Here is a 16,450-nt window from a genome sequence, read left to right as displayed (position 1 = left end):
CTCATCATTCTTCTGCCTTAAGAACTGATACTCTACTGGTTCTAAGATGGAAGGTGAGGTGTTTTTTAAAAAAGCATTTGATGGAAAGGTATTTGTTTTACACATGTTTTAGCTTTCAGTGGATTTTCCAATGAATTCTGATGTACAATGTTATATGATTTTGAAAGAAAATTATAAAATTGATAAAATGAAAGAAAAATGATAAAATTAGTTATTGTTCACCCTTACGGTTCAGCGTTAACTAAAATGAAATGTTACTGATGGAGAATAAGTCTGGGGTTTTTAGTTGATTTGGGTGCATTTTTTCGCTTTCTCTAACGTATCTTTTCTTCCCATCCTACCCTTTTCTACAGACTTTGGCTTGAGCAACTACGCAGGCATCTTGGGTTACTCAGATCCTTTCAGTACCCAGTGTGGCAGCCCAGCCTATGCAGCTCCAGAACTTCTTGCCAGGAAAAAATATGGTTCCAAAATAGATGTCTGGTCTATGTGAGTTATTCAACTTACAAAAATGAATTTTTTCCCTTCTTTCCCCTTTCCCAAACTATTTAATGTAGGCAATAAAGTTAGTATATTAAATGAAGAGATATTATATTCTTGATGGCTTTGGAGAGTGCGCTAAATGATTTTCTGCCACCATCAGAACCTTTCCCTTTAACTCAGAGATGAGACATTATGCCAAAGCCATTTAGAGCTGATCTGTAAATTTGACTCCCCAAGTGCATGGATTGGCTAGCTCTGTAATGTATATATTAGAGACATATAACTGTACCCAGATTATAGTTGCCCATTCTTTACCATAGCTACCCCGGCAATGCAATCACTCATTCACTTGGCCACTATAACTCTCCCTTCTTGCCTCTGGACCTTGAGTTTTTCAGTGATCTTGGGAAGTGACGAGCCTCTTCTCCTCCCTGTTTTCTTTTGTGCTGCTACTAAAGCCTCAGAATTTCATTTGTACTTGCTCTCCTTCTCTTCAGTATGTGGAACTTTTGAGAGCTACAGCGGGGAACGGAAAACCCTGTACGCATGCGTATGTCTGTCTGTCTGCATAGAATTATTGTTTGCATTGTGTTGAGAGGCAGGCAGCCATCATGCTTCCAGTGACATGAATGAAAATTCAAAATGTGTTTTCCCATACAAACAAGTTTGGTGAAATTCTACGGTACTGTAACTGCTAACGGTCTACGGGCAGTCGACAGAATAACTGCACTACAGTTTCACTGCCCTGTGAGTCAAAGGAACTTTTGTGGGCTATCCTGGGAACCAAACTGCATTGTTTTTCTTACAAAATGCATTCCAGTTTCCTATCCGCCAACTTACAAATGAACTTTGGAAACATGACCTATTAGTGAGCCACAAACTGCCTATAATTGTTTCCCTTCCTGACAATGGACAAAAACGTTATTATGCATATTACTGTAAATGCCAGTGATCACTTTATGATGGGCCAAGAGTTGATTGACAGAAACAGGACAGGGAGGATACAAGCACTGGCAAAGGGAAATGGGCTGTAGGAGAGAAGTTGCTTGGGGGAGGGAGGAAATGTGATTTTGATTCAGAAGAAAGTCTTCAGGTGAAAAGGACTTATTTGAAACCAGAGTTGAAAGAAGCATGAGTAAACGACAGCAGTTTAGCAATTGTTCCAAACCATTTGGAGCTAGAGCCAGATCTAGAGATCAAAGAGAGCAGTATCTTAGAAAATTTAATAAGGGAAAGGGACTCTTAAGTGGGGAAAAAATGTTACTGAATACAGAGGAAGCAGAAATTAGCTTGGGCTTCAAGTGATAGCAGAAAATAATTTCCACCCTTCATTAGAAAGGACCTAGAATTCCTATATATACCGGAAACGAGGCAGATCACACTTTATTTACTAAGCTACACAGTTTGCTCTTCTAAAATTTCTTATGCCATAGTAAAGGTGTATGTCTTTCTTTTTTTTTTTTAAACCCTTACCTTCTGTCTTGGAGCCAATACTGTGTATTGGCTCCAAGGCAGAAGAGTGGTAAGGGCTAGGCAATGGGGGTCAAGTGACTTGCCCAGGGTCACACAGCTGGGAAGTGTCTGAGGCCAGATTTGAACCTAGGACCTCCTGTCTCTAGGCCTGGCTCTCAATCCACTGAGCCACCCAGCTGCCCCCTAAAGGTGTATTTCTTAACAAGAAAAGATGATTTTTTTTAATGTAAGTGAAAACTTTCAAACCTTCTAGCTAAAGAAGCCAGATCTTGTCAGGCCTTGTAACTTGCAAAGGGAGTCAAATATGACCCCAGCAGGTAAAATTGCAAAGCAAAAAAATGTTAATGATAGCTCATATTTTTTACATACTAAGGAGAATGAAGTATCACTTTATAATAGGAATATTGAGAAAGATCATAACTAGGAATTGAGTCGATGAGGCAACAGGCATTTATTATGCACTTACTGTGTACCGGGCACTGAGCTAGGTAGAAAAGGGGAAAGTTCCATAGAAATGGAATAGGCAACCATGGGAAGAAGATTGATGGGGAGAGGCTAAGAATTATTATACATTATGATTTGGGATTTTTCTTTTAAAAATAAGAATGGAAATAGGATTTGAGTGATAATATATGTATAACCCAGTGGAATTGCTTGCTAATTCCAGGAGGGGGAAGGGAAGAGAGGATGGAGACAACAGAAATCATGTAACTTTGGAAAACTCGTGTAAATTTGTTATTCAGAATAAGATAAAGATACAATTTAAAAAATTATTCTATGTCAAATATGGGCACTATAAATAAGGAAGATAGGCAGGATGTTTGGACATAGGGACATGATCGTTCCAACTTCAAATATCTACCTGGAAACAGGTGAAAGGCAAAGAAATTTGTAAACAATCGTTTCCTTCTTTGTCTGGAAGGGGTAGAGTGTTTGTCTCAGTTTTTGTGCAACATCCAAGTTTGAATTGAAACTAATAAAACAAAGTACAACATACTTTGTGCATTTAAAAACAAGCTGTACAGAAAGTGATGGAAGGGAAAAGTAGAATTTGATCACTGCAACTTTAGATATAAATTAATTGGAATGACATAAGGGGAATTTTGTAGATTATATTAGAAATCTCCAATAATATGTTGTCTTATGAAAACATACCTAAGGATACGTACAGACTTAAAAGTGAAAGGTCAGGGGGCAGCTGTGTAGCACAGTGGATTGAGAACCAGTCCTAGAGACGAGAGGTCCTAGGTTCAAATCTGGCTTCAGCCACTTCCCAGCTGTGTGACCCTGGGCAAGTCACTTGACCCCCATTGCCTAGCCCTTACCACTCTTCTGCCTTGGAGCCAATACACAGTATTGACTCCAAGACGGAAGGTAGGGGTTTAAAAAAAAAAAAGTGAAAGGTTAGAATAAAACTTACCATGCTTCACTGGTATGTAGTATAATATAAAGATGATGCAAAACAAGGGAGAGAATTAACAAAATAAATAATATTTAAAACAAAATGATTTGTAAAAGAAGAAACAACTACTATTAAACATCTCCTTAATTTGCTTAATGTGTACTTTAAAAAAACAACTTTTAACAACTAAGAGCTAAGATTGTTTATTCTGGAGGAAATATCAGAAGCTCTCTCAGTAAGATCAGGGGTGTGCAAGAATGTTCACTAGTACCCATATTATTTGACTTAGAAAAAGAAGTAAATATTGGCAATGAGGAGGTAAGAATATTTTTGCTAATGATACAGTGGTTAATTAGATCATTTAAGAGAACAAACACAAATTAATTGATAAATAGAATCAAATGAGGGTAGGGTAAAAAATGAATCTAAAACAGCATTTCTATATCTTAGTAACTGTAAGGGAGGGGGAAAAGGGATTATTTTTTAAAGGGTTGGACTGGATTATTTAAGAGTGTGTTACCATTAATTTATATTCATTCTAAAGAGATTTATTTACAATTCATTTGCAAAATGTAGAAAGAGTGAAGTAAGAAAATCAGAGAGGGGATAGGGTAAGATATCTAGCTTAAGCAATAAGTAATTTACTCATAGCCCTGGGCAGAGAGAGTTAGTCCTTAGACCTCCACAAAGCCAAGGACCTGGGGAAGTCACGTCAGAAAAATCCAGCAGTTAAGAGTCAACTTTTTCACTCACCACTTCAGTTCAAAGGAAGAGATTTTAGAACAGCCTCATCAGGAAACAGGGTCTCAGGTCCAGGCAGCACATTCTTCACCAGCCTCCATTTCAAAGAATGAAGAACTGCCGGTAGAACCTCACTCAGGAAGTTGTCACTCCCTCTTAAAGACACTTTCTCTTGTGTCATTTCCCGTTCCTTCCCCTAATTATATATCTACCAATCACAGGAAGTTCTGCTTTAGGACTGCCCAGGAGGCAGTCAGTCGATTCTGGTTCATCACCCACAATCACACACATGGATCACAGACCTCTCACTTAATGATTAAGTGGAATGTTTACACTTTTGGTGATTAGATCTAAAAATGGACAGATCTCCATATTCAACTTTTAAGTAGGGTGTTTACACTTTTGGTGATTAAAATCTAAAAATAGGCAAGGGTTATAATTTAATCTTCACAATATTAGCAACAAAGAAGGAGGAAAGGGGAAGAAAGTGTACAATTGAATATACCAAACAAAATTATATAATGTGCTCTTTATTGAGACTTTAAGGCCCTTCACAATTTGGGTCTAACCTATCTTTCCAGGTTCCTTGCATGACACTTCCCCTTTGATCCATCCTGACTGACCTTCTCTTTGTTCCTTACACATGGCGCACTATCTCCTATCCCCATGTATTTGGCATCTTGCATGCCTAGAATACACTTCTTAACCTCTACCTCACAGAGTCCATGCCCTCCTTTAAGATGCAGTTCAAGTTCCATCTAAGTCTTTCCTGATTGGATCCCCTTAACTATTCAATGCTTTCCCTCCCAAACTACTTTGTATTTAATTACTTTGTATTTGTTTGTATGTGTCCATTTAGTATATCCATATATTTATTTATTTGTTTATTATCTTCCTCTATTAGACAGTAAGCACCTTTAGAGTAATTTTTACTTGATTCTTTATATTTGTATTCTAAGTTCCTGGCACATAGTGCTTGTTGATTAATTGCTAAAGGCTTAAGAGGAGGATCTGGGTTATGGAATAGAGGTGTAGGGCTGGTCTTTAGTTTCCAAAAAGAAGCATCTCTTATTCATCTCTTTGGGTGCTCCTGGAAGAAAGTGCCAATGGTTAATTCAGGAAACATTTTGTGTTTTAAGTTGCACTTGATGGTTTTATCACAGTCTGCTTGGCAAAGCATAACCCTTTGTTTCCCCAGGCTTCTGAAAATTCAAATGCCAGTAGTGCATAATGGAGGAATTTATGCATCAAAGGTTATGGAGTGGGTGGATCAGTAGAATGTAAGAATCTTGGGATTTAAGTATTCCATCTTACCAAGAGATCTAGAAATGGGAATAGAGAACGGCATCTCTGAAATGCCACAGCAAACACTAGAATATTGATGGTCTTTTTTCCCCCCCTGGTGGGATCTTTTGTTTGACTAAAGCTAAGAATGATGAATTATTATTATTATTTTATTATCTTAATGAATTATTATATTATCTTAATTGAAAAGAGCACTGGATTTGGAGCCAGTCAGTCCCTGAAATCTGGCTAGTTTTACTTTTGGTCCTCAATTTCCTCATAAGTAAAATGAGAGGATTGGAATAAATGAACCCTCATCCTAGATAATTCACTTGAGATGCATAAGAGACAGATCCTTATCTTATTTGAAATGCATAAGGGATAGATCTTTCTCTCACTTAAGAGGGATAAAGATAGATCCATCTCTCAGTTAAAATAGAGAAGAGATAGACCTTTATCTCAAAGAGTTTATAATCTAATGGGGAGGGGGGCAATCTTAGGGTGAACCAAATAAGGAACAAAGAGGTCAGGGCACAATTTGTGCTGGGTGAAGAAGGGGCAGGAAGATTCAGATGATGCCGCTCCTCTTCCTCCACCTTCCCAAAAGAAACAATGTGTGACTGCCCACTTCCCTTATAAAATTGTTATACCATTCCTCTGAACATTTCTGAAGACTCTCAGTAGAACTGGTCTTCAATAACATTAATTTAACTATGCTTTTATGGTTTCTTTGGTTTTTTGCCTAGAAATCTTCTTGTATATTCTAAACTCATCTTCCTTTGGGCATTCTGAAGTTTTTAAAGTATCTTGGCAATCAAAACTTACCTTCCCATCGGGAAAATCTTCAGAAGTATATTTAGTATGCACTTTGGGGAATCTTCCAAGGATACGTCATGTTGTCAGTCTAAAGGAACAGATTCATTCTGATGACCTTTCAGCTGCATCTAGAAAATCAGATTTGGCATTGTTGGCTAGTAGCCATCTAATTATATTATGCGGGATAGAGATATTGAAAAATTGTATGGCATAAGTGGATGGAGTTTTGGCTGGGAATCAGGAAGACATCTTCAAATAGTGGCTCTCACGTATTAACTATATGAGCCTGGCTAAGACACTTAAACACTAAATGCTTGAAGCAAATCCCTAGGATTTATCTGCTAATTCATTCATAGGGGAATATTGGCAAAATATTGGCACTCAAGAAGAGCATCTTTCCAGCGTCCAAGGACAATTTTTTGCATGCCCCACCCATCTGTCCAGCTGTTTGTAAGGGGTAGAAACTGAGGGGGTTTATATAAAAGGTCAGACTGAATTATTCAAGAGGAGGGTCACCAGGAATTTTATGAAATTCCAAAGAGACTTATTTTAACAATTTATTTATAAAATATAGAAAGAGTGAAAGTAAGAAAGTCAGAGAGAGGATAGGGAAAGATATCTAGCCTACACACTAAGTATTTTGCTCCAGCCCCTGACTCAACCCTAATTAGGCTAATTAGTCCCTAGCCAGAGGGGCCTCTGCCTTGAGCTGAGGACCTGGGGATTCAGGGAGCCTCTCTCAAGAGGGAAGGTCTCTCCTGAGGCTAGTCTCTTCAGAAAATCCAGGAAAGGAGTCACCCTTTTTCACTCACTGTGTGTCAGTCCAAAGGGAAGCAGTTTGAGATCTCAAGCCTGAGGCTCCTCCAAAGTCAAGTTGAAGACCGAAGAGAAAAGAGCCCCCTCACAGGAAGTTCTTGGCTTTTTTAAAGACCATTTCTTTTCATCACTTCCTGTGACTTCCTTCATTTTACATGTACCAATTACAACTAAGGCTTTGCTTAGTACTGCCCAGGGGACAGTCAGTCGATTCTGATTCGTCACTCACTATCACACACGTGGGTCACAGACCTCCCCCACTCAGGTGTGAGTGGGGTGTATATGCTTCTGGTGATTAAATCTAAAAATGGGCAGGGGAAAATTAATTTAATCTTCACATGTTCAAAGCAAGCACTTTCTCCTTTCACTCTCTCAGGTAATGTGGGGGATTCACAAGACAGCTTGAATTTGCCCTCTGGGCAATTGAACTGGAAAAGGTTCACCAACACTGCTATAGGAGGAATATGAGATACACATTCATTCTTCCCCCTCTTCCTCCTCCTCCTTAGGTGTTCTTGGGAAATATTAGAGGCAAAAGGGAAAGGAGGAAAGCAGATGATGACGTGGATAGTGTCATGGAAACAATAAACATGACCTTGGACAGAATTTGAAAAATAGTGGAGGATAAAAGGACCTGACATGCTATGGTCTTGGGAGTTACAAATGACAGAACAGCAATGGCTTTTATTATTTATATTAATCAGCATGTTCTTAAGTGCCTACTATGTGCTAGGAATAATATAATTAAGAAAGGTGATAAAGGAACAAGAAGAAATTTCTTTGGTTGGAAGTCAAAATTTAATTCAAGAGAATAGCAAAGTATTTATCCAAAAGATAAGTAATCACCAGGCCCACTGACTGTAGTTATATGCTGTATTATGAGGCATTGTGGTGTAGTGCGGATATGGAATCAGAGAATCTGAGCCTAAAATCTAATTCTTCTATTTAATACCTTAGTTCCCTCTTTTGTAAAATGAAGGACTCAAACCAGATGAGGCTTTAAAGATCTCTTTTATCTCAAACTTTAGGATTTTATAATTCTCCTAGTTGTAATCGTTACTATCTCAAGTTCCATTTGAAAATGAATACATTTTTATACATAAGGGTCGCAAAATTCTTTCCCAGAATCCCCTCTATACTTTGTAGCTAAGGAGCTTATTATAAATTTATTGATTTGCAGGAAGAAAAGGAAAATTTATTTACTTTTTCATTATTATCACCATAGACCAGTGATGGCAAACCTATGGCACAGTTGCCAAAGATGACACACAAAGTGCTCTCTGTGGTAACTCAGCCACCCTCCCTCCCCAATCCCCAAACCCAGTGTTCACTGCTAGAAAGGCAGAGGGACTCAGATGGAGCTGCTCCCCTTTCCCTCTCAACTGTGCCTGAGGACATTTTTTCCAAATCATCCATCCAGCAGCCCAATAGGAGACCTTTCTATCCTCCCTGTCTGAGGTAAAGGAGGGGGGTGTACCTAGCATGTGGTGGGGAGAGGGGTATGGCACTCAGTTGGGGGCGGGGGAAGCATTCCATTTCTTTATTTTTTTTTTTACTTTTTAAACATTATTTTATTTGGTTATTTACAAACATTATTCATTGGAAACAATGGTCATTATCTTTTCCTCCCTCCGCCCCCCTCCCACCACTTCTTCCATAGCCTGCGCACAATTCCATTGGGTTTCACATGTGTTCTTGGTTCGAACCCATTTCCCTGTTGTTGGTATTTGCATTAGAGTGTTCATTTAGAGTCTCTCCTCAGTCATTTCCTCTCAGCTCCTATAGTCAAGCAGTTGCTTTTAATCTGTGTTTTTACTCCCACAGTTTATCCTCTGCTTGTGGATAGTGTTTTTTAGATCCCTGCAGGTTGTTCAGAGACATTGCATTGTCCCTAGTGGAGGAGTCCATTACCTTCAATTGTACCACAGTGTGGTTCTGCTCCTTTCGCTCTGCATCACTTCCTGGAGGTCGTTCCAGTCTCTGTGGAATTCCTCCACTTTATTATTCCTTTTAGCACAATAATATTCCATCACCAACATGTACCACAATGTATTCAGCCATTCCCCAATTGAAAGGCATCCCCTCATTTTCCAATTTTTGGCCACCACAAAGAGCGCAGCTATGAATATTCTTATACAAGTCTTTTTCCTTATTATCTCTTTGGGGTACAAACCCAGCAGTGCTATGGCTGGATCTAAGGGCAGACAGTCTTTTATCACCCTTTGGGCATAGTTCCAAATTGCCCTCCAGAATGGTTGGATCAGTTCACAACTCCACCAGCAATGCATTAGTGTCCCTACTTTGCCGCATCCCCTCCAGCATTCATTACTTTCCATAGCTGTCATGTTAGCCAGTCTGCTAGGTGTGAGGTGATACCTCAGAGTTGTTTTGATTTGCATCTCTCTGATTATAAGAGATGTAGAGCACTTTTTCATGTGCTTATTAATAGTTTTTATTTCTTTGGCTGAGAACTGCCTGTTCATGTCCTTTGCCCATTTATCAATTGGAGAATGACTTGATTTTTTGTACAATTGATTTAGCTCTTTGAAAATTTGAGTAATTAAACCTTTGTCAGAGGTTTTTATGAAGATTGCTTCCCAATTTGTTGCTTTCCTTTTGATTTTAGTTATATTGGTTTTGTTTGTACAAAAGCTTTTTAATTTGATGTATTCCAGATTATTTATTTTACATTTTGTGACTCTTTCTATGTATTGCTTGGTTTTAAAGTCTTTCCCTTCCCAAAGGTCTGACATGTATACTTCCATTTCTAAAAGGTTTGCATCACTGCCATAGACCTAACCTGTTCCCATGGCCCATTGCCCAAGTGATGCCATTGAGGCTTTTGTTTTTACCTTGCTTTCAGCTAGTATAGACAATGTTTCAAAAAGATGAATGAGTGAAGTATGAGGAAAAGAAGTTACTGTTTCTTTTCTAGTATGAAATATGTTGTGAACAATATTTTAAGCCTAGGCTTCCATGTCGTGTTCCTACCCCTTTCCAAATAGAATCATTCTGTTCCAATAACTGTCATCCTTTCTCTTTTCTCTTTTGTAGAGGTGTGAATATGTTTGCTATGTTAACTGGAACGCTGCCTTTCACTGTGGAGCCATTCAGTCTAAGAGCTTTGTACCAAAAGATGGTGGACAAAGAAATGAACCCCCTCCCTACTCAACTCTCTACTGGTAATCCCCACATCCATTCAAATCTAACACATAGCATTCTACCTCTGAGCAGATTTGTGTTCAAGTATGTGTTTGTGTGCGGAGGGAGGGAGGGGACAAAACGGGGGGTGGGGGGGGAGGAGAGAGACAGATGGACAAACAGACACAGAGATAGATTGATTTGTTCCATTTCAATTTAAAATTTTGAGTTCTAAATTCTCTCCCTCCTTCTAGCTATTCCCCCGCCCACTGAAAAGCCAAGCAATATGATATTCATCATACATGTGAAGTGATGCAAAACATGACATAATATCTGAATATCCAAAGAATCTTAACATTTTAGCATTAAAAAAGACCTTAGCTACTACCTCTACCCAAAGTATGAAGCATCTCTGAGTGATCATCTAGTGTCTGGATGACTTCGACGGACAGAAACTTAATACTCAAGACATGAGTTTTCATTTTTATACCAATCTAATCATTAAACATTTTTCCTTAATGTTGAGGTGAAACGTTTTAGTTTAGTGAAATCTTTTCGTTTCCACTCATTGCTTTTAGATCTCTCTTCCTGCCCCACCCCAGAACAACTAATATAAAGCTAATCTCTCTTCTCTCTGACGAGCCTTTGAACTTTCTAATACAGCCGTCATAGCTTTCTATGCCTTGATTCCTCTCAGCTAAATATTCGGTAACTCATTTGTTTTATAGGCTGGTTTCTAGCTGCTTTTACCATCATGGCCACTTTTATTTGGTGGATTAATGTCTCTGTTAAGAAGGAGGCATCCAGAAGTGCACTAAGCAGAGGAGATTAATAATAACGCTCTCCTTTCTCTCATCTCCCAAGCAGGCGCTCTATATTCCTGTCTTGGGTTATCCTAAACTTTCCCAGTAGAATTTTAAGCTGCTTGATTCTAAGAGAAAAGCCCTCAATTTCCCTGAATTAGTTTTTGAAAAAAAATAGAAATGGTAGAGAATAGGAATGACTCTGTTGTGTAATGTTTCAATGTTCATGTTGACAAGAGCATTTAAAGTTTTACTGACTTTTACTAAAAAAGAAGGAGACATCGATTTTTGGCCCCAGCTGCTGGGAGAGTTTGGACAAGCACTTTTATAATTTGTTACATATTTACAACAAATCATATATTATTTTTTACATATTATGACATTATATATGTAGAAAATAATAAATGAATAAAATAATAAATAAATATATATTATATAATAAATAAAATAATAAAAATAAAAAATGAATATCTATGCTTTCACACACAAAAAAGAATCTTTACTGGTCAATAGAATTTAATGATATACCTTCAGATTTTGTTCAGAGTACTGGTCTTCCCTTCCTTGCCTCAAATCACTAGATCTCTGAAATGGTGATATTAGGTAAAATAACAGTAAAGAGACTTCTTTCCAGAAGAACAGCATTATAAATGAGAAGGCAGACAAGGAGACGAGTTATATTTAATCCATCATTGTGTGTTTATGAATCACCTACTATGTTCCAGGCATTGTGCTAAGGGTTAGAGATAAAACGAAGGCAAAAATAAAATTAGGTAATATCTGGAAAGCATTTTGCAAACTTTAAAGCTCTACATAAATACTTTTATCAAAAGATATACCCACCCTGAGGCAGCTAGGTGGCTCGGGAATAAAGAGCCAGGCTTGGAGATGGGAGGTCCTGGATTCAAATGTCACCTCAGATACTTATTTGTTGTATGATTCTGGGCAAATCACTTAGCCCTCCTTACCTAGCCCTTACTGCTCTTCTGCCTTGCAACTGATAGTTAGTATCCATTCTAAGACAGAAAGTAAAGGTTTAAAAAAAAAAAGATAGATGCTACTCTCAAGGAGCTTATAATCTAATGTGTTTTATGGCTTTAAAGTAGAGTTTGGTTATAATCTGTCAAAGATACTATTTTTTTTTAAACCCTTACCTTCCAATACTTTGTACTGACTCCAAGGCAGAAGAGTGATAAGGGCTAGGCAATGGGGATTAAGTGACTTACCCAGGGTCACATAGCTACCAAGTGTCTGAGGCCAGATTTGAAACTAGGACTTCGCATCTCTGGGCCTGGCTCTCAATCCACTGAGCTACCCAGCTGCCCCCCCACTCCCAATACTATTATAGAAAAACATTGAGACAAATATTTTGGTCATAATATTCAATTTTCATTCCAGTATAATAGCATTATAAGGTTTGTTTTGTTTTGTTTTGTTTTTTCCTTTTAAACATTATTTTATTTGGTCATTTTCAGCATTATAAGTTTTAGTCAGTGGTCTGTACTATGGGTTAGCTTTTCTATCAATATGTGTGCTTCAGAAAAGAAACCTTTAGCTTAGTTCAGCCCAAGATACTGTATTATTTGGACTTTATGATGAAAAAAAGTAATGTAGCTTCATTTTTGATTGTCGTTTCAGTCAAAAACCCCGTCTGATGAGTTTTATTTTGGATTTCAATGAATTGTATTTAGAGCAAATTTAATTTTAATGAAATAATTTTATTTTTTAAGAGTCACAATTTCACAGCAACCTATTGAACATTTTAAATAAAATAATAGGTTTTAATATAATTGAAGGCTTTCCCTAGAGTTTGTACATAATTTTTTTTAAATGCAAAGAATAAAAAGCTAAATTTAAGACATATACTTAGAGGAAGGGGAAAGGTGCTAGACTTGAATTAAAAAGAGGCCTACATTCAAATTCTACCTCTGATGCTTACTAATTATATGACTATAGACAGTCACTAAATCCCCCTGAGTCTGTTTTCTGCTCTGTAAGATGAGTGCTTCTGCTATCTACCTCATAATACTTTTGTGTTGATCATTTGAAATAATGTACTTAAAATGCTTTGCAAACGTTTCTCTGGACAGATCAACTCTAATATGTAATTACTGAACTCTTTAAGCACTTTGATCTAAGACTGGTTTGTAGAGTTAATGGAGATTAAGAAAATGAACCGTGGGTTTTGTAAGTTACATATTCCATTTTCATCACTTTCTTCAGGTGGCAGAGTTGGTAAGCAAGCACAATATTCATCAGACTTTTTTTTATCTTTTTAAGACTTCTATGAATGTTTTTTTTTCTTTTTTTTTAATTTTATAGTATTTTATTTGATCATTTCCATGCATTATTCATTAAAGACAAAGATCATTTTCTTTTCCTCCCTCCCACCCCCCGTAGCCAATGCGTGATTCCACTGGGTATCACATGTGTTCTTGATTCGAACCCATTGCCATGTTGTTAATATTGCATTAGAGTGTTCGTTTAGAGTCTCTCCTCAGTCATGTCCCCTCAACCGCTGTAGTCGGGCAGTTGCTTTTCCTCGGTGTTTCTACTCCCTCAGTTTGTCCAAGACTTCTATGAATATTGAAGAGAAAGGAGAAATCAATTTGAGGTGTGACCAGAGACTTTTACAAAAATTATAGAATTTTAAGAAATCATGAGCAGCTTATTTTTTTTTAATTGGAAAGAACTGCATGAGATAAGGAGGAATGAAACAAGTAGAACCTTGAGAACATTATATGCAGCTACAGATTTAATACTTGAAGAATAACTTGTGAATGTTCACCTCCAGGGAATGAACTAAGAAATGGAAGTACTGAAGACATAATCTGCGTGTTTCTTTAGTGTGGGGATAGGAGGGAGGGACAGAAAGAACATGAATAAATATCTAATAGGATTAAATTACTTCATGAAATAAAGATTAAATTCTTTTTTAAAAATTGTGGAATTTGTGCATCCTGATCAGTGTTCAAATTCAGCAAATAGTTTACCAAGCAGGCTCCGACATGAGCTCTCTATCTAGAATGCCATGATTTCTCTCTCTCTTTTTTTAATATCAATCTAAATTTAAATTATGTGTGTCATCATTTTTCTATCCTGACTAACTTATTAATTAAACTGTTGATAATGTGAATAATGTAATTTGTTGTTGTTGTTTTTTTAAACCCTTACCTTCCGTCTTGGAGTCAATACTGTATATTGGCTCCAAGGCAGAAGAGTGGTAAGGGCTCGGCAATGGGGGTCAAGTGACTTGCCCAGGGTCACACAGCTGGGAAGTGTCTGAGGCCAGGTTTGAACCTAAGACCTCCCGTCTCTAGGACTGGCTCTCAATCCACTGAGCTACCCAGCTGCCCTCTGTAATTTGTTGTTGTTTTAGAAATGAGTAATATTCAAACACTAGCTCCAGGACTCTTTCAGGGGAATATTTTCCAGAAAATTTTTCCATAGATTTGACTCTACTACACTACATATAAAAATACCGGATTACTTAAGGGACAATCATAATGTTCCTAAAACATTGGGACTCCCTGGTTGTGTAGCTTAATAAATTTAGCATCTAAGGCCTGTCTGCTTTATTTTTCTGCTAGGCATTTTTTTCTCTGCTTGCTAGAGCTGTTGCATCATGGAATAACAAATGTCTTTCATGGTTGATGACTTCCTCTGAGTGCATCTTTTAATGACTACAGCTCAGCAACATCATTTGTAACACATTCTAAGCAAGGGCTTGAGGTTACTCGAAGGTGCGTGCCATCAAGCTCACTGAAATGAAGCAGAAAATGAGGTATCTGTATAGACGAGGGTCAAACCAAATGCTAATTAAAATCTCAGAAATGCTGGACTGTCTAATAACTTGTACAGATGATTCAGTCTGGGAGTCAAGAAGGGGAGTTGAGTCTGGACAGGACTCAGCTTGTTCTGTCTAACTTTCAGGGCTACGATGAAGTGATCTTGATGGTCTTCACATATTTCCTGAAGTCATTGCTTTTGGCACCCTTTCAGCATACTCCAAACAAGCCAAGACAAATATTGGACACATTGAGCCAGCAATAGGAATTGGGGGCAAGTGCCTTCAGGATAGAAAATGTGGGTCATGCACAGCAGGTATGCTTGCCCTGTGTTGTGGTGAGTGTAGTGTGAGAATAAACAGTGTTTCTCCTTTAAGCATGGCTCATCTGGAAACTCAGGGCCGTTAAAAGTGGGAAAAGGCAATACAATGAAAAAGAAATTGAGACTCAATCATAGCTAAATTTTCCCCGTTGCTTTTTTTGGGGGAGGGGGGTGAAGTTTTCCAAAATTCTAACAGATCTTGACTTGCAAGGGACTACTTGGAAGCATAGCTAATAATGATTATAACAAAAATGTTAAAAATAAGGGCATCAAGGGGGCAGCTGGGTAGCTCAGTGGATTGAGAGCCAGGCCTAGAGACAGGAGGTCCTAGGTTCAAATCTGGCCTCAGACACTTCCCAGCTGTGTGACCCTGGGCAAGTCACTTGACCCCCATTGCCTAGCCCTTAGCACTCTCACAGTATTAACTCCAAGACAGAAGGTAAGGGTTAAAAAAAAAAAGGTAGACCCATCTTTTATATATGGATCATGGAGGTGCCAGTGGAGCACTCTAGATGTCCCCTTGTTATCCCTCACTCTTGCCATGACTAACTGGACATACTATTCCTTGAAGCTATTTCATTCTTTATACTTATTTTGGGGATTTTCTCAGTGCTTCTGTGTTGCACCCCATTAACACTCTCTGTACTTCCCCCCATTGCCCTCTGTGATACTTATCTTTCATTCTTTGGATGCAGGTAATTAATGATCGATGTCTCACTACCATATGGCACTGCTAAAATGATACTATTGTAGAAAGACCTTTATTTTCATGGACTCGATATATTCTTCATCTATACTTGGACTTTCCAGTGTGAACGAACAAGCCAAATTCTTTTGCTTGATTATGGATCTCTTCTAGGAAACTCTCCATTATTCTGGGGCTGAATGGAATCACCCAACCATATCTTCAAAGGGAACATCTGGAAGACCTCACCATCCATTGCTTCTTTGATCTGTATTCTTTGCTGATTCCCCTCTATCACACCGGCAAATGTCTTTTCCCAGCATGCATCTTGGTTTCTATGCTTTGCCTGATGTTTGTTATAAGAAGGTTGTTGTGTAGGGTTATCTATATTATTGCATCTTCCATAATCTCACTGCAGAAGAACCTATAAGATGGTATTTGATTTTATCAAATCAAATGCTTATTTTTTTTTGTTGCTATCAGCAAACAATAATGGCATCTTATATTCTTTGGTGCTAGGGCAGGTAGGTGCTGCAGTGGATAAAACATTGGTCTTGGAATCAGGAAAATTCATCTTTATGAATTCAGACCCAGCCTCAGACATTTACTAGTCATGTGGCCATGGATAAGTCACTTATCCCTATTTGGCTCAGTTCCTCATCTATAAAATGGGCTGGAAAAGGAAATGAAAAACCA

General features: G+C 38.0%; 1 protein-coding gene across 1 annotated transcript in view; it reads left to right on the top strand.

The window, feature by feature from the left end:
* HUNK (hormonally up-regulated Neu-associated kinase) overlaps positions 1-16,450 on the top strand; it is a 135,997-nt gene that overhangs the window by 81,023 nt on the left and 38,524 nt on the right. The window contains exons 4-5 of the mRNA XM_007493294.3: positions 354-489; positions 10,070-10,197. Coding sequence (XP_007493356.1) covers positions 354-489; positions 10,070-10,197 — 264 coding nt within the window. The remainder of the gene's footprint in view (positions 1-353; positions 490-10,069; positions 10,198-16,450) is intronic.

This window comes from Monodelphis domestica, chromosome 4 (genome assembly GCF_027887165.1).
Source record: "Monodelphis domestica isolate mMonDom1 chromosome 4, mMonDom1.pri, whole genome shotgun sequence".
Classification (NCBI taxonomy): domain Eukaryota; kingdom Metazoa; phylum Chordata; class Mammalia; order Didelphimorphia; family Didelphidae; genus Monodelphis; species Monodelphis domestica.
The sequence above is the reverse complement of the archived record's forward strand: the minus strand, read 5'-3'. Positions and strand labels throughout refer to the sequence as shown.